Source organism: Alosa sapidissima, chromosome 12 (assembly GCF_018492685.1).
Source record: "Alosa sapidissima isolate fAloSap1 chromosome 12, fAloSap1.pri, whole genome shotgun sequence".
In the NCBI taxonomy this organism is placed as follows: Eukaryota; Metazoa; Chordata; class Actinopteri; order Clupeiformes; family Clupeidae; genus Alosa; species Alosa sapidissima.
Window position 1 is genome coordinate 27986221 of NC_055968.1, and position 25000 is coordinate 28011220.

General features: G+C 44.1%; 1 protein-coding gene across 9 annotated transcripts in view; it reads right to left on the minus strand.

Moving 5' to 3' along the window:
* Nucleotides 1–1128: 1128 nt before the first annotated feature.
* Nucleotides 1129–25000, minus strand: part of LOC121677771 (voltage-dependent R-type calcium channel subunit alpha-1E) — a 154355-nt gene continuing 130483 nt past the window's right edge. For 4 of the 9 annotated variants that reach the window (XM_042056756.1, XM_042056752.1, XM_042056759.1 and 1 more), the window contains 21 exons: nucleotides 24171–24331; nucleotides 23593–23730; nucleotides 22706–22907; nucleotides 21125–21289; nucleotides 19471–19581; nucleotides 19017–19106; nucleotides 18745–18861; nucleotides 18154–18219; nucleotides 17898–17989; nucleotides 17369–17516; nucleotides 16744–16871; nucleotides 14936–15032; nucleotides 13566–13671; nucleotides 13322–13429; nucleotides 12508–12608; nucleotides 12120–12226; nucleotides 11314–11443; nucleotides 7127–7255; nucleotides 6118–6259; nucleotides 5604–5785; nucleotides 1129–5482 (listed from right to left, as the gene is read on the minus strand). In XM_042056756.1, the coding sequence (XP_041912690.1) occupies nucleotides 4919–5482; nucleotides 5604–5785; nucleotides 6118–6259; nucleotides 7127–7255; nucleotides 11314–11443; nucleotides 12120–12226; nucleotides 12508–12608; nucleotides 13322–13429; nucleotides 13566–13671; nucleotides 14936–15032; nucleotides 16744–16871; nucleotides 17369–17516; nucleotides 17898–17989; nucleotides 18154–18219; nucleotides 18745–18861; nucleotides 19017–19106; nucleotides 19471–19581; nucleotides 21125–21289; nucleotides 22706–22907; nucleotides 23593–23730; nucleotides 24171–24331 (3084 nt within the window). In that variant the 3' untranslated portion in view covers nucleotides 1129–4918. Of the gene's footprint in view, nucleotides 5483–5603; nucleotides 5786–6117; nucleotides 6260–7126; nucleotides 7256–11313; nucleotides 11444–12119; nucleotides 12227–12507; nucleotides 12609–13321; nucleotides 13430–13565; nucleotides 13672–14935; nucleotides 15033–15959; nucleotides 16057–16743; nucleotides 16872–17368; nucleotides 17517–17897; nucleotides 17990–18153; nucleotides 18220–18744; nucleotides 18862–19016; nucleotides 19107–19470; nucleotides 19582–21124; nucleotides 21290–22705; nucleotides 22908–23592; nucleotides 23731–24170; nucleotides 24332–25000 lie in introns of all 9 variants that reach the window. The other 5 variants (XM_042056758.1, XM_042056754.1, XM_042056757.1 and 2 more) reach the window with 3 other exon arrangements.

Below are 25000 nucleotides of genomic sequence, written 5' to 3' on the forward strand. Positions count from 1 at the left end.
CACACACACACACACACACACACACACACACACAAACACACACACACACTCACACACACACACACACACACACACACACACACACACACACACACACACACACACACACACACGCACGCACACAAGCGCATACACAGACACATCTGTTTCTCTGCTGCCACTGTGGTGCTGTGAGAGGCTGCAGGTAATTGAAACAGGTTTCTGCCTGAATAGAGCACTTGGCTCTGAACAGCATGGAGATCAAAAGCTTTTGGTACAGCACTATAGTTTGGAACAGTTTGTGGCAGTGTGTGGCATCAGGGCTGACTCTCTCCTCCCATAGAAAACATACGGACATGTAGTTAACATGAGAGAAAGTCCCAACAACAGACATCAATGACAGAAAATAGTATCATTGATGACACGACAAAACTCGATCTTCGGAAGCAGTTTGCCATCATGCTTCTTGATAAAAATGTCCTCCCAACTTATGATGATTAGATTTCAGCTGTTCAAAATGCATAAGATCTATTCTGAGATGACACAGCAAACTCCATCAGGACACCTCTCATGCTGGAGAAATGACGGCACTTCAGGACATGAAACAGTGCAACAAAAATCCCAAATATAGTCTAAATGAAGTTTTTACCTTTTGGCAGGAGAGATCCACGTATGTCCTCTGCCCGGTGTTGTTGTAGTGGTTGCTGAGAGCAGTGATGATTTGCCCCAACAGCAGCCTGTGAGTCAGTAGCAGGGGCATTCTGACAGAGTACACCTCTGAAGCTGGTCACCAAGAGAACCCACACCCCAACAATGTTCCAAAGTGTCTCTTTATCCATGAAGAGGAGCGTCCTGCTTGTCCTGCTGGATGAGCCTGCTTTCTGTTAGATCGGGATCTCTGATGCTTCCCTCCACACTGTACTGCTTCTCACTACTCTCAGTTTAGGTATGAGAAAGAGCTGAAATTTGAAAGAGCTCCAAGCAAAACCCCGATGGTTTATTTGATTTGGCAAATACAATGTAGCACATGATCTTTGATTTACCTTCCTTACACTGTGCATGATGATTTATGGCTAAAAACAAAACCTATGCCATGAATGCCAGAGAAATGTAGAAGCCTGACAGAAATGTTTCACAAAATCTGACAAAAAAGCATAATGCCTGCAAAGCTGGTTAGTCACATTTTTATTAAAGAGGTTTTTTTTGTTATAATTTTGCTGTGGTTGTTTTTGACAGATAAGCAAACAAGTCTCCATTCACAAAACAAAGTGAAATAAATTTAAGATAGGCATCTATATGGAAATATAAACAGTTCAATAAATAAGACATTTCCCCCGGTGTATTTATATATACCAAGGGTTCTCAAACTTTTTGGTTCCAAGGACCCCTCGTGGGGGAGACTAATTCTGAGGACCCCCTCATAAACGTAACAATTGAGCACATGCCATTTGTATTCTCTGAAGTTGTGGCCAGGTTCAATATGGTGTTTTCTTGCAGGTGTGTAACTTTGGATTTTGCGTCACTTGACGACGTACAGTACACTGACTCATTTCTCAATATTCATCAGCTATAGCTAGCTGGCAAATAAGCCAAGCTAAGCAGCAGTAGGAATGATTCTTCGTGACCTGAGTGAAGTGATTCAAGTTAAAGTTAAGTTAATGTGGGTTAGAGCAAATAGACACAATTTGCTGGGGTTTTTTTGGTGAAAATGGTCGTCATTTATAGATATTTTTAAAATAATTTAGATATTTATCATTTTAAAAATGATCTAATTTTTAAAATGATAAACCACAACTTTATCATTTAAAGCAAATTATTTTGCGGACCCCTTGGCTATAGATCACAGAACCCCAGGGGTCCCCGGACCCTACTTTGAGAACCACTGATATATACTACATATGTAAAAAGCAGTACTTTTTCTATACCAGAGAATCAGGTGCAACATCAACCCTTTAAATTTCATATGGTTCACAGAACAGCAACCCACAAGGACCAGAGAGACATGTACCAAATACGGCCTATTCACATTTCAGAAAACATGGCAAAGGAACAAATTACAACACAATACATGGAATATAAATTCTTATTTAAATTCTTGTTTTTTTTTTTGTTGTTGAATGGGAAAATAACTGTTTTTCATTTGTTTCTGAAAAATCTGGATCTAGATCATTCAAATACTGAAGTTTAGGTTGAAACCAAAAAGATTTTCAGTTTTGAAATTTGTACAACAGAAGTTATGGCGATCATCTTCAATGATATGATAGAACCAAAACACTGCCACATTTATGGAGTTATATGAAAAATAAAAAATAGTATCTCTTTTTTTCTTTCATGTTCAATGGAATCAAACAAGATGACTGACTCATAGTCATGTGAAGCCTATGATACAATGCCATCTTTGCTACATCTGATGGAAAACTACAATACCCAGACTACAATGCTCAGTTGTTCCACAAATTAGATCTGGCATAACATTGGCCATACTAAATCCAGTAGTCTCAAAGACCTTCTCCTTCACCGTCCACACCAATACAAGAACTACATCAGGGTCAAGAGCATACATTCACATTCTAATGAACGGCTACAGTTTTTGGACACAGAGCAAGATGAGTTCAACCCCATATTTGCATTTTTTCCTCCCCAACCGCGCTCAGAGTAAACAGATGCTAATGTTTGTTGAGTAATAGTGGTATGAGAGTATTTATGAAATACTGACATGCAGATGGGTGATTACTACAGTGGTTTATGAATATAAGAAATTCAGAGAAAACAGGGATGATCATATGATGCATGGATGCTTAGGACAAACTATTGGATTAACTGACCCAAGGGAAAAGAGACATTCTGTGACATGGCTTTTCTATTTACAGAAGAATAGAAACTAAACATGGCTTCTGAGACATTTCAGATTTGTCCAGAACATTGTGATGTTTACATATGTTACAAGAGCCATAGTTTTTCTTCAGTGAAGCTCTAGCATTCAAGGCCAGAACGCTTACCAGGGACATGCACAATCTAGTGAAATGATATTTCCTACTGCCATGGGTCAATATGTTTCTCAAACCTCTCCACTCAAGACTCCACAGTGCACAACCTGTTTACACTTTATGTTTAAAGGGTTGTTTCGGATTATCATCATTTCTAATCATCTAACTTGCAGGCTTTTCAAGATGCACAGAAGTCTTTGCCAATTCGACAGTGTCACTTACTCTGTGTCATATTGAGAGAAATTACTGCAACAATGCCTTCAACACTTGTGACAACAGAGACCAACATGGACCAAACTCATTTAAACAACACCCAATTTTTATACCATTCTTCCCAGCTTGCACATGCTTGCCAGAGCTTTGAAGCAGAGAGTCAACTCAGTCTCAGATAGAATTTGGTAAGGAGCTGTTGCTTCTGAAAAAGCATTAAAACAATGGACAAATATGGGATTTAGCCTACAAAACCTTCTCTTTCAAGTCTATTCACAGCAGACACTCAAGCTTCCTCTACCATCAAACGTCTTACAAAGTGATCCACTGCCACTAAGAAAGATCAGATCCTAAAAATATACCACCAGAAAATTGCATTTATATTTCAACAGATTAGCTACGAATTGAAACAGGAACTAAATATGCTACAGAGCTCTCACCACTAATGAATCATGGGCCTTAGGTAATGTTTAAGGATTTCTAGCCTTGCGACTTTGCAGTAGTGGGCTGGCTAGGAGTTTGTTTCTCTCACCCTCACCTGAAAGAGTTTAAAAAGCCTGAGAAGGGTTGCTGCCGAAGTGACGCAGAGATACAAGCGTAGCGGCTCGAACAAAAGCGCTCGGGCTGCTGTGTTTGATGTGTCAGCCGCCAAAGGATCAGCCAAGGACAGCCAACAGGTCTACATACCACATTCTCTCTCTTTCTCGCCGAGTTTGAAGGCGAAATATGATGCCTTACCCTGGCAATAGCAAAGGGAACGACGTCTGGGTTACATTCCTCATACTTGTCAGCTTCATACGCCTCAGCTTGATAGAGACCAAATGTGGCTGGAGAGAAAGATTTGATGCCCCAAAGAACATAGCTGTACAGCAAAGAACCCACATGTAAAAAGAATGACATTTTTCAGGACATTTAGCTTCACTTCAGCACTATTCTTTGATTAGGGCTGGGCGATATGGCCAAATGGCATATGGCAAAATGTTCAGTGCTCAGATGATTTTTTAATACTTTTTAAACTATAAGCTACATTGTTCCCCGGTAACTACTGTAGGGCTGTATGTGTCTAACAGGTCATGGCATGACCCATTTGGCCATCGATTTAACCTGTCAATTAAGCGTAACTTAATTATGATCTATTTAGAACCTACACCACCTATGCAAATGGTCAAGTCAAGTCAAGTTTATTTATATAGCGCATTTCTAGGCTACTGTGTTGTGAGCACACATTTATATTTGTGTGCATGGTGATTCTGCGCAGCTCTGCAAGTCGCAACCAAAACAGTAGCCAGTTGGAAAAGCAGCGTCTTCTAAACTGATGGTAAGTCCTGCTGCTGGTGTTTGAGAGACAGCTGAGGAAAATTGAGGACATTTTTCACATAGATCTTTTTCAATCTAAACTTGAATCAATCTGATAAATGTGATATACTACCCAGCCCTATCTCTGATCAGCAAGACTGAGGCCTGTGCCTGCCTCCCACTCATTCGCAGATCAGATTTTGTTTGCAATTTTGGCAAGTGAAGCTCAGTTCCCACACACAGAACACAGAACATGTTGAAACACATGGTTGAAGTCTAGCTACCTATGACCCGAGCTCTTACTTCTGGCCTCTCCTCTTCTCTTCTTTATTTCTGTGTTTCGTTCTCTCTCTTTTTCATCCTTTATACTCTCTCTTTTTAGGGGTTCACCTGTCCCTCAGTCCTCCTGGGCGAACATGCATCCACTCCGTTCCTTCCCCGCGGTCCTAGCAGCGGTCATCCTCGTCGGTGTCGCTCAGCAGGTCGCAGGCGGCGCTCGGGGACGCCTGGCCGAGGCGCTTGCGGAAGTGGCCGTTGGGCACCTGCCAGGAGTGGCGCAGCTGCGGCGCCGAGCTGATGGTGTTGGCGCGGCCCAGGCTGGTGGCCATGGCCGCCTCGAAGGTGAGAGTCTCCTCCGTGCTGGCCCCCTCCAGGCTGTGGAGCTCCTCGTGGAGGGCCAGGTATGGCTCTGAGATGTAGCGCTGGGGGGAAGAGTGAAGGGCCACCGTCGCTGGGGCAGCGAGACTCGGGAGCACCGCGGAGGGCCCCTGGGTCGGTCCCAGCCCCGCGCCCAGCCCTGCGCCCAGCCTAGGCTCCTCGGCCTCAGCGGCCTCTGTCTGAGTCCTGGGGTGCGCCTCGGCGGAGGCCAGAGGGGGAAGCTGCGCTCGGCACACCAGGGGGGAGTAGGAGATGTGCGGCCGAGGCCGGGAGGGCGTCTGGGGGAGCTGCCGGCGACCACGGGGGGTGCTGTTCTCTGAGTTGGACGGGTTGGGGCTCGCCGAGTTGATCCCCTGATGAGCAACAAACACAGAGACCAAGACGACAGAAAGAGCAGAGTGGTCAAGCTCAACACACGCAAACACACACAAACATTTCTGTCAGACAGGTCACTGGCCTCGTTCATCAGCCAACCTGTTTCAACGGAGAACGTGCCCGTCCTTCGCTGGGTGAGCGCGACTGCTTGCGTTCCCGTGACGGGTGCTGGCTGCGCTCCTCCGAGTTACAGCGGGACACGTCCGGGGAGAGGAGGTGGCGGCGCTCTTTGGAACGTCCCCTCTCCTTGTCCAACTGCTCTCTGAGGTTAGACCTGACAGCTACACAAACGTGTATGCGTATGAACGTATATAAAAAAAAGAAAAGTCGTAAGGTCAATAAGGAACTCAGAGTCAAATGATGACTTCACATTTTTATTACTAACTTGGCATTTAAGAGCAATCTGGCCGAGTAAACTGATGCTTATTACCACATCTTGCCAAAGGACTGCAGTTGAAAATTAGCCGGCTGGCTGACACTGGCACATTTACAGAAATGTTCATTAATGTGTGTTATCCTTATAAATAAATAAATGAAATGAAATGAAATGACATAAGCTAACATAACACAATATGTGCTCCGAGTGAAAGAGAGATAATGGAGAGTTGCTGACCTCTGAAGCTGCGCTGGCGTGGCCTGTTTAGCTGGTCAGGGCTGATTCTTTCCAGAGAGTACTCCTCCTGCCACAGGTCATTCACACATTGGTCTCCAATAGTGGAGAAAGAGCGCTTCATCAGAGTACTCTCAGTGGGTACCTGCCACACAAACACACACACACACAGACACACACACACACACACACAAACACACACACACACACACACACACACAGAAGAATTTATAGACATACATGCACATTTATATTTTCCTTGCGCGTAAATATGTAGCACATACTGTACATCCACAAACAACACTGTGAAGTCCAAGCCCATGCAGACACAAGAGAAACACAAGATAATTGCTAAAAACACATATACCAATACACACATCAACAAATACACCAAGAAAGACTTACAAAATGATATTCACATACACATACATGACAAGCAAACACAAACACAGATACACACACTGATGACACAACAGCAACAAGGCACTTTTCCAATCAGGATTCTCCACATCAATCTCAGGCACTTGTAAAAACACTGCAGGTCTTTCAACTAAATAGTATGATGCTTTTTAACACATTTCATTGACTGTGTTCCATAATCCAGCTGATCATAACCATTGTGGCATTAGGGAACAAACATGGGACATTTACAGCACACCTTGTACTAATAGACCTCTGCTCAGAGAGAGAGAGAGAGAGCAAGCACTGCACCATGTCTGCATTAGGCACCAACAGATCCCTTATGCCTCAACTCTCAACTCACCCAATGAAACAACATTTCAAACTAATCTCTCTCTCTCTCTCTCTCTTTCTCTCTGTCTCTCCTCATAAAGAGCCAGCACTATAGTATGGAATTGACAGCTCTATTCAAACAGCAATATGAAAATGAAAAGCACATCCACATATGCACTGCAGTGTAGCCATTGTAGAAATCCAAAAGAGCACCGGCCAGTCAAACCAGCTGACCCACACAGGGGCTTGCGTTGCCCCTGACAACTTGTTGCCGCTGTACCTGTGTTTCTATAGCCAGCCGCGGCATCGAGGAGGCCCGGATGGACACTGCCCGGCCAGGCACCTCGAGCGGCGAGCCCTGCCTGTTAGTGGGGCAAAGGATGGGATTAAAGTCTTTGCTCTCCGGCACCTAGGCAGTCAGAGGAGAGAAGAGAGAGAGAGAGAGTAGAGGAGAGGAGAGAGAGAGAGAGAGAGAGAGAGAGAGGGAAGAGGAGAGAAAGAGAGAGACACAGCAGATTTCCAATGGGTGAAAGATGGAAGGAGAGGCAGGACAGAGTTTTTGCAGCGGTCATTCTCTGTCCCCAACAGAGGGTGATTTTCTCAGGGATGTGGTCTTTATTAACGAGACTGAACCTGAACTGTGCCCACACCTGCCTGTTCCACTTGGTGAATAAATAACAGCGGTGGCCAGTACCACCATGTGGGACATTTTGTCCTGTCCTGTCCTCAGGAAGATCTTTGTGTGGGCGGAGGAGGCCAAGGCACAGCAGCGGGTGGGAAGCAAGGAAGCTGGAACGCCACAAGCGGAAAAGAACACCAGGAGTGGAACACCAGGAGCGGAACACCAAGAGCGGAACACCAGGAGCAGAAACACAGGGTCAAAGCTTGGAATGAAGCCGGAGAGAATTCAGAGGGGGAATGTCACACCGAGGAAGGGAAAATAAAATAAAATTAAAAATACACAATACGAAAAACACTCCCAAAACCACCTCAAACTCAGATTACCATCATCAGCTCATACAACCCAGGCAATCAGCTCTGCCCTTTCACTCTAAAGTGGACACATATTGTCCAGGCAATCAACTAGTCTCCTTGGGAAAGAAAACATGCATGAATATATCTGAAAACACATCTTTCACCGTTACCATCACATACAAGTGCACCTCCAAAAGCACCTTTAAAACAAACTGAAAGGGAATCTCTAACAGCTTCTCATTACAAAAACTAGAAAGCGGACGACGCACTGAGTTTAGGTTTTTTAGTGCCACTCTATAGAAAAGGAGCGAAGCCAGAGGCTCAGTGGAGGAAAGCAAACAGAGCCCCTGTTGACCCATCACAAAGACAGGTCCATCTCATAGCTGCCTTACTGGAAAATAAAGACAACCGAGGAAAACACAAGCGAGAGAAGTCTGTGTTTACACCACACAAGTATGCCAGAAATAGGCATTCTAAAAAAGAAAAGAAGCCCATAAAGATATCTGGCGCTCTCCTCTTTTGCCTTTGTTGGTTTTCTAGGGGAGGCACCTTTATCTGAGCCTATTGGTGATTCCTCAACAGCCTTGTCAATCACCATCTCATGCACTATTACAATGCATACTCGAAAAACAAAAATCACCATCTCATGTACTATTCCAATGCATACTCGAAAAACAAAAATCACCATCTCATGTACTATTCCAATGCATACTCAAAAGACAAAAAAGTACTCTACTTCTCTTTTAAGCAGACAAAAAAAACACCTCAAGTGAGAGAAATAACACCGAACAAATTAACAAATACACAAAACAAATAGAGTTGAACAAGGGGGGGGGGGGGGGTGCCATTCCAAAAAGAGGATGTCAGAGCGGAATGGTGAATTGGTGTGAATGCTGTGAAGACGTGCAGGGCGTGGCCGTGTATGTGTGTGTTCTCACTGCTATGGATGGACATGCAGGGCGTGGCTGTGTGTGTGTGTGTGTGTGTGTGTGCGCTTACTGCTATGGATGGACATGCAGGGCGTGGCTGTGTGTGTGTGTGTGTGTGTGTGTGTGTGCGCTTACTGCTATGGATGGACATGCAGGGCGTGGCTGTGTGTGTGTGTGTGTGTGTGTGTGTGTGTGTGCGCTTACTACTATGGATAGACATGCAGGGTGTGGCTGTGTGTGTGTGTGTGCGCTTACTGCTATGGATGGACATGCAGGGCGTGGCTGTGTGTGTGTGTGTGTGTGTGTGTGTGTGTGCGCTTACTGCTATGGATGGACATGCAGGGCGTGGCTGTGTGTGTGTGTGTGTGTGTGTGTGTGTGTGTGTGCGCTTACTACTATGGATAGACATGCAGGGTGTGGCTGTGTGTGTGTGTGTGCGCTTACTGCTATGGATGGACATGCAGGGCGTGGCTGTGTGTGTGTGTGTGCGCTTACTGCTATGGATGGACATGCAGGGTGTGTGGCTGTGTATGTGTGTGTGTGTGCGCTCACTGCTATGGATGGACATGCAGGGTGTGGCTGTGTGTGTGTGTGTGTGTCTGTGCGCTCACTGCTATGGATGGACATGCAGGGCGTGGCTGTGTGTGTGTGTGTGTGTGTGTGCGCGCGCTCACTGCTATGGATGGACATGCAGGGCGTGGCTGTGTATGTGTGTGTGTGTGTGTGTGTGTGTGTGTGTGCGCTCACTGCTATGGATGGACATGCAGGGCGTGCCTGTGTGTGTGTGTGTGTGTGTGTGTGTGCGCTCACTGCTATGGATGAGAAAGAGGAGCAGCAGCGACACACAAATGGTTTAAAATCTCAGGATGGGGATCAGCAGGATGGGTGAGCTTCTGAGGACAACATGCACATTTTTATTTGTTTGTGTGGTTTGCATGGCTGCCCTTCCTAATTAGCGCAGGAGGCAATTACACCACAAGCTACAACATGGCGTGGGAGAGTGTTTATTTGAAATGATTTGGTTGTCTGCCTACCATTTGAAAAAAAAAAACATAGAGCCAAAATCATTTTGAATCTGGATATGGTCTGCCATACCTATCTTGTTTTTGTTTTAGGGAATAGTCATGTAGAAATCCTACATAAAAGCCTCTAAAACCATTATAACCTATCCACAATTATATTACAACAAGATAACATGAACATGGCTGAAGCTCAGTGAACATCAGCATTACAGAATCTGTGAGCACTTCTTATAACAAAGTGCATTAATGCAACCTAGATCTTGAATCTAGAAGTAAGTACAGTACATAGATAATGACATTGTGATAAATATAAATATTTTTTAACAGTAAATGAAATTACAGTGGTTACATGCCAGACATTCTTCTCCCAGTCCAGATTAAATCATTGTATCATTAGTATGAGCTGCTGGCATGTAGGCATACTGTTTATTGTGGAGGAGATGGATGCTTTGTGTTGGGACCCAGATGGCCAGGACTGATGGAAGTGACATATCTTTTTTTACAGTGAGGCTGATGCGTGAGTAACGGGGGGGTTGGCACTGGTGGAGGCACTTTGACATGTCCCTTTGGACGAGAGCTTGACGATGACATGAACACATAGTGATTGCCCATCAAATCATCCATAAGAAATCGAACATAAGAACCCGCCCCCACTGAGAGCTTTAGCTGGCCCTTAACCTGCTAAGCATCCGTGTGCAGAATGCTAACTGTATTATCTTACTGGTGATAATACACAAAATATTGCCAAAACCAAAGTTAAAAATACTGTTGCATATAGTTTTTTTTATCTATGCATTAACTTAATTCTAGAAAAGAAATAATCCTCACCTAAGGGGTAAAGGAAGTGGTGGGTTAAATTGTACAATTCAGGGTTTAGCGGCCGTAGGTTACACTGATTCTACAACAGCTAAGGGGTGTTGTTAGGCACGATGCGCTAGCTGTTGTAGAATCAGTGTAACCTACAGACTCGAGTGGCTTATTGCTTTTCTAAAACTGTTACTATAAATACCTGGCAAAGTTTCATAAAGTAAAGGCACAGCAACTAGAAATAGAACCGATTTATTCATAGATAATCACTCTTCCGCCAAGAAATATATTTTCTCTACATCGAGACGCAGTTACTTTAACCTTTGTATCATTATGGTAGCGCAGTAATATAGAACGAAATGCGGTCAAGGTGTATGTTTATGCTGCATTTTACAACGGCATCGAACGCAATTCAGCCAATCACAATCAAGGACCGGAACTATCAGTTTTAGAAAATGTACTTGACAAAGATGACTAATACAACCCTGAATCGGAAACCCACAAAACATTTAATTGCATCTGGTACTTACTGATGCACTCAAATCCATGGTAATTTCTTTTCAGTATACAAAAATGGTCATGTATTTTCAGTATGACCTTCTGAATGTTATGACCCATTTCAAATTGTGCTCCTTGAGACCAGATGTGTTCAGCTGAGTGCTTTCCCGTGTCTTCATAAAACCCACGAGAAACTATCTGCAACTGAACGGCTATGTCTCCACCCTTCATCTTACCATAGTGTGCAGGTGATGGCCGTGGTAGTGGTGGTGATACGGCTCTTCCTGCTCCTCCACATCATGGCATGTCATAGGCGACATGAACAACTCCTGCGGAGAAATGGGACTCAAGGCCACAAATCCGCCCCTGGTCCATATGGAGAAAAGAGGGGGTAAAGGAGGGGACCTGACTAAACCACATACCTTTCATGTCACATATAAACACATAGTCCATTTATACACATGGTCCATAATATATTCTTGTACACAAATACACGTTCATAAATATGTGGGGATGAAAAACAAATGCCCGTATACACACACACACACACACACACACACACACACACACACACACACACCCCAACACAAACAAATATATGGAGAGAGAAAAAGTGACTGCTTCAGTGGGTGACGGAGTAGACATCCAGAATCAGGTGCTCATCAGGACCAAGAGGAATAAGGAAGAAGAGACCCGAGGCACTCTGATATATAAATAAAAGTCCTTTATTTTACTCTGGACCTGCCGACGCGTTTCGGTCGCTTCCGACCTTCTTTAAGCCCTGAAGAAGGTCGGAAGCGACCAAAACGCGTCGGCAGGTCCAGAGTAAAATAAAGGACTTTTATTTATATATCAGAGTGCCTCGGATCTCTTCTCTCCTTTTTTGACAAACAAATATATATAGGGTCAGACACAGACACAGACACACACACACATAAATATATATGGACAGAAACAGACACACACTCACACACACACTTATAGGGACACATAAATATAACACACACACACACACACACACACACACAGACCCAATGCTTACAGGGCAGAGCCAGTGCTGCGAGCGAGGAATGGTAGAGCTTTGGCATTGCTGAGAATGTCCTGAGGCAGAGAGGAGGCGTCCATGCGCTGAAACATGGGGGCATGTTTCTGCAGGGAGTGAGGGAGACAGTACAAGAGGGACAGTGAATTAAGACAGACCATCACCACCCATCGCACTGGCATCCAGTCGAATGCACTTCAGATACATCCATTAGTGACCCCATATGTATAAACTGATACACAAAAACATATTACACCACATTAAAGCATATTTTAAAAAGGCAAATATCATCTTTCTCTAAAAACGCACAGTGTGGGTGAGTGACAATGTTTACTAAGTATATTAATTAGAGAAGTAATGTGGATAATTCAATTAACATCAATGGCACCTGCTCCTCCAGCTGCTGTCTCAACTTCTTGGCTTTACTCTGTTTGTAGTAGTCCATTATCATCATAGCTGCATAGATCTTGCCAATAGTCATGTCACTGGCTGAAATAACACAAAAACGCCACATTAAATAAGTGAGATGCTGTGAAAATTGCTCTTTTTAAGCTAACTATAGCATAACTATAGTATTACTACATAGGAAAGAAAATCAATTGTTTTCTTTTCTGATGGTGAGAACTGTTTACAATTTACAAAATTCATTGTAGACAAGTAAGACTGGTTTGCAAAGCAAAAACAAAAGCAAAGCAAAAAAGACACGTTGTGCATAAAGGGCCGTTCATACCAAGAACGATAACTATAACGATAACTATTAAAAAATATCGTTCTCGCTTATGAACATAGACATAAAGAACGTTATCGTTGGGGATCACTTTCAGAGTGATTTTGAGAACAATAAAAAGTTAACAGCCAATCAGAATCCATCACATTTTAGCCATCACATTCATTAACACAAGGAGAGACTTTGCTTATAGTTGGTCAGTGTGGACACTTTTATTGTTATGACTAAAGTTATCGTTATAGTTATCATTCTTGGTGTGAACGGCCCTTTAGGCTCAGAAACTATTTTTTATATTCATAAGGGGTTTCCATATAACTAAAAATGCAATATCTAGACAGACTATTCCGAAATGCACTGAATTCATCACTTTTGTTCCACCTTGGGCATGTTGAATAACCGTAACAAATGCAGAAATCTAGCCAAGAGATGCTCTGGAATGAATTATCCACACTCCCAGCCTGTTGAAGCACCTCACCTTTATGAATAGGCACCAGCAGGTCCAAGGCCTTCTGAGAGAGATGTGGCCAAATCACACTGATCTCCTTCTGCAGATCCATGTCCATCTGGCCTCTGTCCTCTCCCCCTGCACATCAGTCAAGGAGTCAAGTCATTATTTGTGACAAAGAAGCTTGTTATTAGGTCCCAGGCTGCTATGGCTTGGAACTGGGGGGGGGGGGGGGGCTTAGAGGTGGGCTGATGGTGTTGTGTGCGTGTCTGACCTCGGGCGATCTTGACCTCCAGCGCCGTGCGGATCAGGGCCATGAGTGTGGAGGTGAAGTGGACGGACATTTCCTCATCCACAGGCATGTTCATCAGCACCAGCCTCTGTGGTAGCCAAGGGCCAGAGCCAGCACCACCGGAGAGGGGTTGGAGAGAAAGACACATGTAAGTCCAGCGTCGAGTCAAACTAGCCAGCCATTACAAGTGGAGTTATTGTATATATACTAAATGCATTCAGTTTCATATAACACACTAAATACTGAAATATTTGTGGCTAAATAGATTAATCATATCAAAATGTATGGAATGGTATACAGTCACTCAGAAAACTAAATATCCTCATTCAAGTACTAGGCCACAGGTGGGTGGATAGAAGTGATGCAATACTGACGGTTCTAGCCAGGCTCTATGAGAACGTTAAGCTGTGTTCCTCAAAGCTGGCCCAGTTTGATTGTTCTCAGGATTCTTTTGTTGACATTGTTTGATTATTAAGGAAGCTTAGATCATTCTAATCTCTCTGGCCATTACAGTATTAATGGAAGTATTCAACAAATATGCAGAGCCTGCCCTTACTGAGGCCCATGATTTGAGGAACCAAGTGTTTGTTCCATGCGCCAAAAAGGTAAATGATGAACAGAAAAGGGAGAGTGGAGGGGAAGAGAAGGCATGCGCATTCAGAGGAGGGGGTCAAAAAACGCGTCTAAAAGTAGCCCAGATGTGGCCTCAATGTGTTAAGACTGGAAACTTGACAGTTATGGGGCAGAGGCTTCTAGTGTTTTTTTTTTTTTTCTTCTATTTTGTCTTACTTGATCCATAACAAGTGGAGAAAAAAATAGCATGCTTATATTCACTACTGAGCCACTATGCAACATACATCTATACATCTGGACGAAAGGTCGGACAGTGAAAATGAGGTTATATTTTTCCAAGGAAGAGGGAGAGAAAGGCAACTTTGAAAGCACAGGTGACATATTGAAGTTTTGCCGGTCTCCCCTTTTGTCTAACTACTGATATTGACGTTTTTGAGAAAATCAATACATCTCTGTGCTGAATTTTACGGTTACAAAAATCAAGCAACCAAACAAGCAAAACAAATACACAAACATGAAAGAACAAAGAATGACTAACCACTGAACAAAAACAAAGCCAACAAATTATGCTTATCCTCTCACAAGCACTCTCAGCATGTTGTGCCAGATGTAGGCTAAACGAATGGTCTAACGGTGATCACTGATCCAACAAAAGGTTGCCAAGAATGTGACATCTGCTGGCATTGTTTATTTGACTAAGTCTGTGTAGAATAAGAATGACACTGTACAAAAAATAATGTAGAACAAAAAATGTAAATATGTAAGTATGCTCAGACTACCTTATAAGCAACTTTGGAAGGACATTTCTTGCCCAGGCCAAGAGGCGGAGACATGTGCGTCAGCATCTCGTACATGTCAGTGTAATGAATGCGGCCACTGGGGGTGGAGGTTGGGGAGCAATGAAAATGAGGAAGAGTACGAGGAGGAAGAGGAGGAGGGGGGGAGGGCAACAGAGAAGGTAAACATTCCAAAAAGAACACAGAGAAAAGAATAGATGAAAGAAAGGAAAAAAAAACAGGAGAGGGGGAAAAAAGAGAGGAGGGTTATTCAGTGCACTCCCACACTACGGGAGACAAGAAAAAACGAGTAAGAGGTGGAGGGTGAAAGCAACAACACAGATTAAATTCGAAAAAATGAGAAACAAAAAAAGGTTGTCGTCTTTCTATGCGCAGCAGTCATAGAAATCGCTGAGGAGAGAAGCTGGTTGTTTGTAAGTATGGACAGAGAGATGATAGGTGAGACTCCTGGGGCTGGAAGAACAACAGCAGTTTGGGGTGTGGGGGGGGGGGGGCTCTTACAATGCTGACAAACCCAAAAGTTGTGGTAGTGGTGGGGTGGGGTGGGGTAGGGGGTGGGGGGGCTGGTGTTTGTGGAACCATCCACACCAAAATAAAACCACAACAATCACTGTCTCGGGCCACCAGAGCACAAAAGTCCCCACAATGACAGTCATTTAGAAGAATACCCAGCCCTAGTAGCATTCGCCTCAGTTGGCTGATTGCAGTGATTTGGTGTGGATGCCACTTGAAGAGCTGCCTCACTACCCTGCAGGACCACGCACTGTCATTCTCTGGGTGAGGAGGAGAGCGTTACCCCACCAGCGCAAAAAGGCCAAGGGTGGACGGGAGGGAACCAGTATCAGGCAGGGGAAAGGGGGGTAGAGGTGGAGAGGGAGAACTAAGGGGGGGGGGGGGGGTAAGTGAGGTAGGAATGAGTTTTTCAGGGGAGATTGGGGTGTTGGGAAAGAGAGGGGTGTGTGAGGAGGGGGGTCAGTAAGGGAATCTTGCGGGGGGAGAGCCAAACCTTGCAGGCCACCCTGTAGGGGCAATTCTTTCCAAAGCCCAAAGGGGGTGAAATTGCACGCACTACTTTGTACATCTCCTTATAGTGGATCCTTCCACTGGAAAGCAAAATACATTCTGTTAGAGAAACACAGGAGTTGGGGACTAATCTTGTCAGAGCTGGATCACCCACATGCTTTTGGTTGTATAAACAGATGTTGGCCCTGTGTTATTTAGGGAAGAACAAGGCCACTGCATACAATAGAGTATTATTTCCAATGTGCATGCACATAATATCTTATTTTAGTATAATGGGATACGTGAGATTGGGCATTTGACAAAAATAAACTCAAGATAGTTACAAATACAACAGTCTGTACTGTTCATGTACTTCATGTACTGTATCACTAAAGTGATACATAACATAACAGAAATTATTTCTGAATGTCATACAATCAAATAATAGTTATTATACAATGTCATTACTATACACCCATCATTGCTGAAACACCCTATAGCAATGGTTAATAACATTTAAATTAGATATTCAAAACACTCACAAGATTTCCATGCATTCTACACAGCATATGTACAGTATCTCTGTTTCAAGCATGTCAAATATAAACAAATGCAAATACAAACCATGAAGCAAAGAATGATAAATCTTTTTCACAAATCTTTTTCTAATCATATTCAGCATAAGAAATGGATCATAATTTCAGAAGTTCCTCTTGCATTTGTGCTGAACAGCATTGGCTTTGTGATTTTGGATAATAGCTATGGATAAAATGCAAGTAGTTGCTCACCATGCGGCACGGTCGTACTCGCCCCAGATGCGCACAAACTCATCCAGGTGATGAGGGCCCAGGATGGAGGAGTCTCTTGTGAGGTACTCAAAGTTATCCATGATGACCGCCACAAACAGGTTCAGCATCTAAGTGGAGGACATGAGGAGGAAACCATGGATGCAAATAAAGTTTCATGTTATGCTGTCAACTGTGAAAACCGATTATGATCAATGTTATTTTGCTAAAACAAAACATACTAAACATGTATAAAACAAACTAATCCATGTAAATTTGTGGTGTGCACCTAAATGTCTGAATAAAATGTATAGAAATCTATAGTATGTATACTTATTATACGGCTCATCACAATGCAACTAGAACGCTCCATTGACTTGAATGGGATTTCCGGTCATTCTACCGGTCATTATGTAAGGGATAATGTATAGAACGCTGGTCATTATCGGGAAATAGGTCCCGACAGGGCGAACCGGACCCCGACGCGCAGCGTCGGGGTCCGGTTCGCCCTTTTGGGACTTATTTTCCCAATAATGACCGGCGTTTCATACATTATCCCATACATACAGTATGTATTTGTGTGATTCTGCATATTTTGTGCATTTATTGGTACATCTCTCTGTCTCACCAGGAATGAGCTGAAGAAGATGAAGGAGACAAAGTAGAAGTAGGCGAAGTCTGTGCCACAGCCTCCTTTGTTTAGGGGGTCCTGCTCACAGTCCTTCCCCCCCAGACAGGACAGCATGATCTCCTGCCATGACTCCCCCGTGGCACTCCTGCACACACAACACAGCTCTCAGCTTCTTACATCTTGCCCACTCGTCTCCTAGCAAAAGGCGCTGACGAAAACTGTTTTTCAGACCGAACACTGGTGGGCTGAGGATATTTTATGTTTTTATAGTGTATTGACATGCTGTGTAAACTCTGATCCCTTCTTTTAGTTTTTTGCTCTACTTTGTACCACAGACTCTGTGAGCAGAATAACACTCAATTAGACCGAATAATACAAAAAGTAAAACACATCCTGGAGTGTTTTCACCCAAGTTTTTCTCCACTTTCCCCATGGCCCAGAAGGAGGCCTGCAGAACGTTAAGCTCTGCTTGTGAGTGACAGCTGCTCTGTGGGCTGACGGAGGGTGAGACGGTGTGCTGCCGTACCTGAAGAGAAGCATGAGAGCTCCAAAGAACGTCTTGAAGTTGTTGTGCTGGTTGATGTGAGACTCCTCATCCAGCTTTATATTTCCAAAAACCTGTGTGACATGTTAGACTCATATGTGGGTATTGGCATTTGGTATGATTTGGATTTGATCTGGTTTGGTACGACTGGTGTAATTTCTTGCCAACGACAAATAGACGTAAGTTGACTTTACGCTATTGGAAAAGAGATGCATCACAAAGTATCAGGTGCGCTTACCTGCATTCCAATGATGGCATATATGAAGAACAGCATGGCAATGAGCAGACACACATAAGGTAGAGCCTGAAAGGGAAGCCTCATGTCAAATCACTGTCAACGACCTTAATGATAATGAAGTTGATGTTGAATACTGCAACAATGTGCATGATTATAACAATGACTAAAGCCCTGTGTACATCGGCATCACTTGCCACGCACATCAGTGGCGACGTTTTTTTAAATGGCAAAAACTGGAAAAACAATGGATTTTATGGAGCAGCGGCAACAAAATAAAACTGAATCCTAATCTACACAGCGGCGGTGGTGGCAAAGTGCTACGCTTGTGTGCGGAGTTGTATTGAGAACAATGGAATCGGATGTAATTGATTGTCGAAAGCGGAGTGCGCCGCACTCATGTTGGCGCCGGGGTGCAATGGCCTTCATGCAATCCATCCAACAGTCAATGAACGAATGAATGAATGAATGAATGAATGAATGAATGAATGGATGGGTGGATGGATGGATGAATGAATGAATGAATAATCACTAAGCAATCATCAGTAAGCAATGCATCATCATGGCAGGAGGCTGCCAAAGAGGACTACTGACCTTAAAGGACTGTACAAAGGTCCAGAGTAGTATTCGTATGGTGTAGCCCTGTCTGAGCAACTTAATCAGCCGAGCTGCTCTGAAGAGCTTCAGGAAGCTCATGTTGACGGATGTTGACTGGCAGCACAGAGAGCACAGAGGGGGAACACACACACACACACACACACACACACACACACACACACACACAAAGACAGGTGGGTTTAAAGGCGGATTTTTCCGAGGCTCTTTATTTAAATTAAAGGGTGACTGAGGAATTGAAAAATATTTACTTTTACCTGCATGTCCACCATTACAATTTCAGTGATGCTGCCAAGGACGGTAATGAAGTCAAATATATTCCACGTATCGCGAAAGTAGTTCTGTAACAGAACAGCCGATGAGATAAAGTGACATGAAATATTGAATATATTGAATATATATGAAATATATATAAAGGTCAGTACAGAGGTGTTCAGCTTTCATCCGAGCTCTGTACTGACTTCATTCTGATGTGAGTGGAAATTTCACCTGTGCTTATGTAACGGAGGCGAACTGAGCTAGTGTGCTAGTTGCCCGTGTAAATCCTCACAACCATAACCTTGAGAACGCTTCTAACCGCTGAGTTGGAAGCCTGGGCTTTTAGCTCAGTGGTTAGGGCGTTCGACTCCCATGCCGTTGTGTGTGGAGGTGTGCGGGTTCGAGGGCCGTGAGCGCTGGACGAATTACGACCTGGGTTACACTTACCAGGAAGCCGAACGCCATGATCTTGAGCACACACTCCACAGAGAAGAGCACAGTGAAGGCCGTGTTCAGGTGTTTCAGCACCGTGTCGTACGCCGGTGGGGCCGAGTAATACTACGGACACACACACACACACACACACGAAGAGAGAGGAGGTGAGAACAGGCAGGGTTGTAGTGGAGGCTAAACGCAAGTAAACACAGTTTATCCACCTCTGAAATTTCAGAAATAGAGTTTATCCACCTCTTATTAGAGTTTATCCACCTCTCAAAAGAGTTTATTCACCAATTGCAACATCCAAACATCACAATTTATAAGTATAAGTATATATACTCTTTTGATCCTGTGAGGGAAATTTGGTCTCTGCATTTATCCCAATCCGTGAATCACACAATGAACACACAGTGAGGTGAAGCACACACTAATCCCGGCACAGTGAGCTGCCTGCAACAACAGCGCCGCCCGGGGAGCAATGAGGGGTTAGGTACCTTGCTAAAGCTGCACTTTAGCCGTGCCTACTGGTCGGGGTACGAGCCGGCAACCCTCCGGTTACAAGTCCGAAGCGCTAACCAGTAGGCCACGGCTGCCCCTGTATTATCTACATTCACAATATGTACACTCATCAACACTCTAGGAATCATTTAATACCCCTGGTATTGTTATAAACATTGGACAATAACCTCCACCATCATCAAAGATGTTCTGAATGTCTTTTTTAAAAATCTGATACCGCATGGCGCAGTCCATCTCACTCATATAACAGAATTCATAGTTTACCCACCTCTTATTTTACCACTACATCCCTGAGAACAGGGTAAACTGTATGTGAGGTATCCTGTACCTGAGGTAAAGCCTGAATTACAGCACATGGAATGAGAGAATGAGGTAAAGTACAATGAAAGGAAACCAGGCTGAAATATCAAGGGATGAGAGACAAAAGAGTGGCAGAGTGTGTTTCTTGCATGGCACATTGCTGTGACCTAAAGTGACATCCATGAACTGATCTCAACCATTGATGTCAGCAACATCCTCCCTCCCCCCAAGCCTGCCAACACCCATCATCCCTCTTGCATATCTGACATGGTGAGGCACTCCCAGAGCATCTGATGCTGCCAAGCTGGGTGGCAACATTTACTTTAGCCTAGGTGTGGAAACAACTGTCAGACACGCAGCTAGCAGACACATACCACGCACACATACTGTACTGTGTTTGCCATAAACAGCGCCCAGTGTTTTAGGCAGCCCAGGGGTAGAGCTCATGCTGGTATGTTAAGTAAATGCTCAAGGCTATACATCAATATTTAATGACCAGTGAGTCACGTTCGTCTAGGCAAAATGTTTGGGAGTTGTTTGGGAATGTTCTCCAAGCCTGCCTGGGATGTCTAGCCTATACATCTGTCTGGCCAATAGATCTTACATCTGTAAGACCTACCTGTAGATTTTGCAACCAACAACTATATGTCTGCAGTGAGCTGTATGACAAATATAACACCAAACTGTCTCGCTCTGCATTGAGATGTAATGTAAGACTGATGTTTTTGCTAGGGGGTTAAACAAGGTGATGCAAGGGGGCACTGCGGAGCAACAATGGGAATGGTCTGAGCCTGTATGGGGGGTAGATCTAGGGGTGACCTTGAATGACCTGACGTCAACTCACCTTCATCATGAGGACTATGGTATTGAGGGCGATCATGGCCAGCACTGTGTACTCAAACGAGGGTGACACCACAAAGTGCCACAGCCGGTACTGGAAGGTCTGCCTGTTCTGGGGCATGTAGCGAGTCAGTGGTTTGGCGCTGATGGCAAAGTCAATGCAGGCCCTCTGGAAGATAAGAGAAGCAGAGGGAGAGGCCGAGACAAAGAGAGCACATTGGTGTTACTGTCAAGGGAAGGAAACTTCAAAAGAGATGTCTGTCTTGCTAGCCGCTTGTGCCGAAGCCCTGGGCAGAAAGCACAATGAGTCTCGCTCCCAGGCTACACCCTTTGTGTGAGTGGAAAACTAAGCCAACCTCACACTAGCCAAAGGCACTGGATTGCTTGCTTTGCTGGCTCTTGAAAGGGGTTTACATATGAGTGGAACTTTTGAAATGAGCCTGCGAGGGTCAATATTGATGGAGGGCAAATGGGTTTTCGGTGGGGCAGACTATGCAATCTTTATGCGACGTCTGCGTAGGCGTCCAAGACTCTATTTTCCATGAAAGACGGTGGCCCTTCGCATCATCCGCTGTCAAACGGAGCTGAGAGAGTGAAGCTCTTTCACCTGAGTGGGGTCATTTTAAACGACCCGCAACATTCCAGTGTTAACCCATGGCCCTCACACACAAAACTGTGACAGTGTTCCATTTCCATGGAATGGAATGTGAGGTCAAGTTCTAAGAGTGGACCTTTGAGGGGGTTACCACAACGAGTGATAACAAGAGGTAAACAACACAGTTCGGAAGGGCAGCTCTGGTCCTCCACCCCACATGCCTCAGGAAGTGGCCGGAAGTGTGACGGGCACAAGATGTAGTGACTGTGCACCACGCGTGTGTTCAGGGTTCACTGAGGGCATCTGTCTTGCACAGTTGTGGGTATGTTACACAAGAGGATGGAGAATACTATGCTAATGTTACAGTGTGTGTGATATGAGCTGTGTGTATTTTTTGTGTGTGTATCCATGCGAGCACTTTTGTTTGTGTGTTTGTCTGTGTGCCTGTACAGTATGTGAACTGGGACCACAGATGCTTTCATTATAAAAAAAATATGACCACCAGATGTTTTTACTGAATAGTTCCATCGCCCTGATTGGAAAGCTGTAAATGATCAAACACAGCTGTACAATAATTAGAAGAATTACCTCTCCCTTGCAGAGAACGGCCTGAGGCTGATGGTGAACAATAGTGAAATGCAAACTGTCCCAGTTACCCACACTGTTTCGCCATTGGACTCGAGAGGGAACTGGACAAAAAGGTACATGTACCTTAACAAAACAGACACAGCCCTGTTCATAGGTCTTCTTTTCGTCAATATTTGGTAAAATAGCAGCTATCGATTTAATATGATACAGTCAACTTTCTGCCAACAGAGTGAACAGACATAATTTGGAACATCTACTCGGGCACTATATATGAGAAACATATTACATCTCTCTCTATCTCTCTCCTTCTCTCTCTCTCTCTCTCTCTCTCTCTATCTATCTATCTATAGAGAGAGAGAATGAGTAGATGTTCTGAACACAGGTGTGTGTCTGCTCTGGTACCTCATTCTTCTCCAGGCTGCACTCCTCCATCATCTTGTCGCCCTGCTCCTGGAAGGTGATGATGATGAGGGCCACAAAGATGTTCACAAAGAAGAAGGGGAAGACCACAAAGTAGACCACATAGAAGATGGACATCTCCATCCGGTTCCCTCGGCTGGGACCGCGATCCTCCTCGGTCACGTCCACTGAGTGCTGCAGGACCCTGAGAACCGGAGAATGATACAATCTTTAGAACAGACTCTTGATAACAACTCAATGCCTCACGGCTTACTTACTTACTCACTGAACTTTTTGTAGAAAGTGATCTACTAATGAGAAATATAGAATATTAAACCACATATTGGGATATTGGACATGATGCTGTTTCGAACTCTCTCACTTTATTACAACAACATGCAGGGAGAGCATGACTATTACACATCTTGAATGACAGGAAATTGTTTTGTGGGTGGTTGACTGAGAGAAAAAAAAAACATGATCCCATGTGTCCTACTAACGGCCTACTAACGGCCTACTAACGACCTACTGCACTTCCTCCCACGTGTGTGGACATGGGACAAATGAGCTAAAATAGCCCTTCTTGGCGTCATTGTGCCTTTCAATATGTCATTCCACCCAAACATTTAATTACTAGCATGTTCAGTGTTTATTTTACATTCACTAAACTTTTAGTCACTGAATACCACAGGAGCTTTTTGTCACTGAATACCAAGAAGGTTTCATCTGTCCTGTTTTTCTGATAAACAAGCCCTGCCATTACTACGTATGAGAGATGACAGGCTAGAAGTCAGGGCATTCATGAAGTGATGATCTTCATAAATCACACTTTACAACAGCCCTTCATCTTGTCTTATAAATGTTATTTTTATGGGGGTGTGGATACTCACTGTGGCCAGCCCTCGCCTGTAGAGACGGTGAAGAGGGTCAGCAGGGCCCAGACCACGTTGTCGTAGTGAAAGTCGTGCCTCTTCCACTCCCTCTTCTTCACCTCCTTCTTGTCTTTCTCATAGTCGATGTAATATCCCCTGAAAGAGACGGCGTGACGTCACACCACACACTCCCCCACTCCAAGCCACTTCACCTTGACAGTATCGTTCATATTTGATTTGCCAATCACCACAGTTCCTAAGCTAAGAGGCACTGTACACCTGGTGATTACCATCATCAGCCGACTCAAGCAGGGCAGAAGCAACAGACCCATAGTACACATGATTGATTTTGTGCTCTCTGTGCCTCATACTTTATATAAATCTGTTCAGTGCAAAAGGGAGATAGAAATACTATCTAAATTGACCCTGACTCAGTCAAGGCAACTGAGCCTTCTCTCTCATTGAAAAAACAACATCCCTGGCAAAGGACCCTAGAGGGTAATGCTTCATTGTATCCTGATTGTCAACATTAAATATGGGTGAGGCCAGAATGATGCACTGTATCATTGCACACAGGCAGCTGGATGAACACCTACTTGCAGTCCGTCTGCGTGTCTTTGGAGCTGTCCGTGCAGTAGAAAAACTTCCCTTTGAAAAGCTGCACAGCTATCACGGCGAAGATGAACATGAAGAGCTTGTAGACGATGAGGATGTTGAAAACGTTCTTCAGAGAGTTGACCACACAGTCAAAAACTGCCTACAAAGTGGAGAGAGAGAGAGAGAGAGAGAGAGAGAGAGAGAGAGAGAGAGAGAGAGAGAGAGAAAGAGAATACAAATGAATACTTACTAGTTCAATCATAAGTGCAAGAAAATAAGTGGAATTGCCTGGGCATTACATCAGTGAAGGAGGCTTTAGCTTCTCATTCAGGGAAATAATCTCCGACACTCTTCAACGAGACTTTCAAACTAGAAGTGAGGGATGGCCAACAAGGACACAGAATGTGTCAATGGCTTTGTAGCCGTTGATGAAACTTTAAGCCATTTCAGCCTTCCTCTTAATGACAGAATCTCCCACACAAGAGCCTCCTCATACGTCCCTGTAGCATGTGTTGGTGACCTTCGTTACAAGAGAGCTCATTTGGTCTGAGGCATACTTTTATCTTCAAACAATTTCTAAAACCCTCTCTACATGGACCCCTCTCGGGTTCAAAGACAGCTGGTGAACGGAACAATAATCCTCTGAGACAACCATCATTTCACACACATAGTTTAAGTAAATTGTCGAATTTTTTAGACAATTTTGTTTGATGAAGTTCTCTAATATTTCACTTACTAAGTGACTCTTTTCTCTCTCCAAGGACCCAAAGTTGTGACAAATAGGGTAAAACATGAAAGGCATCAGGATAAGCAACAGGATGGGAAAATG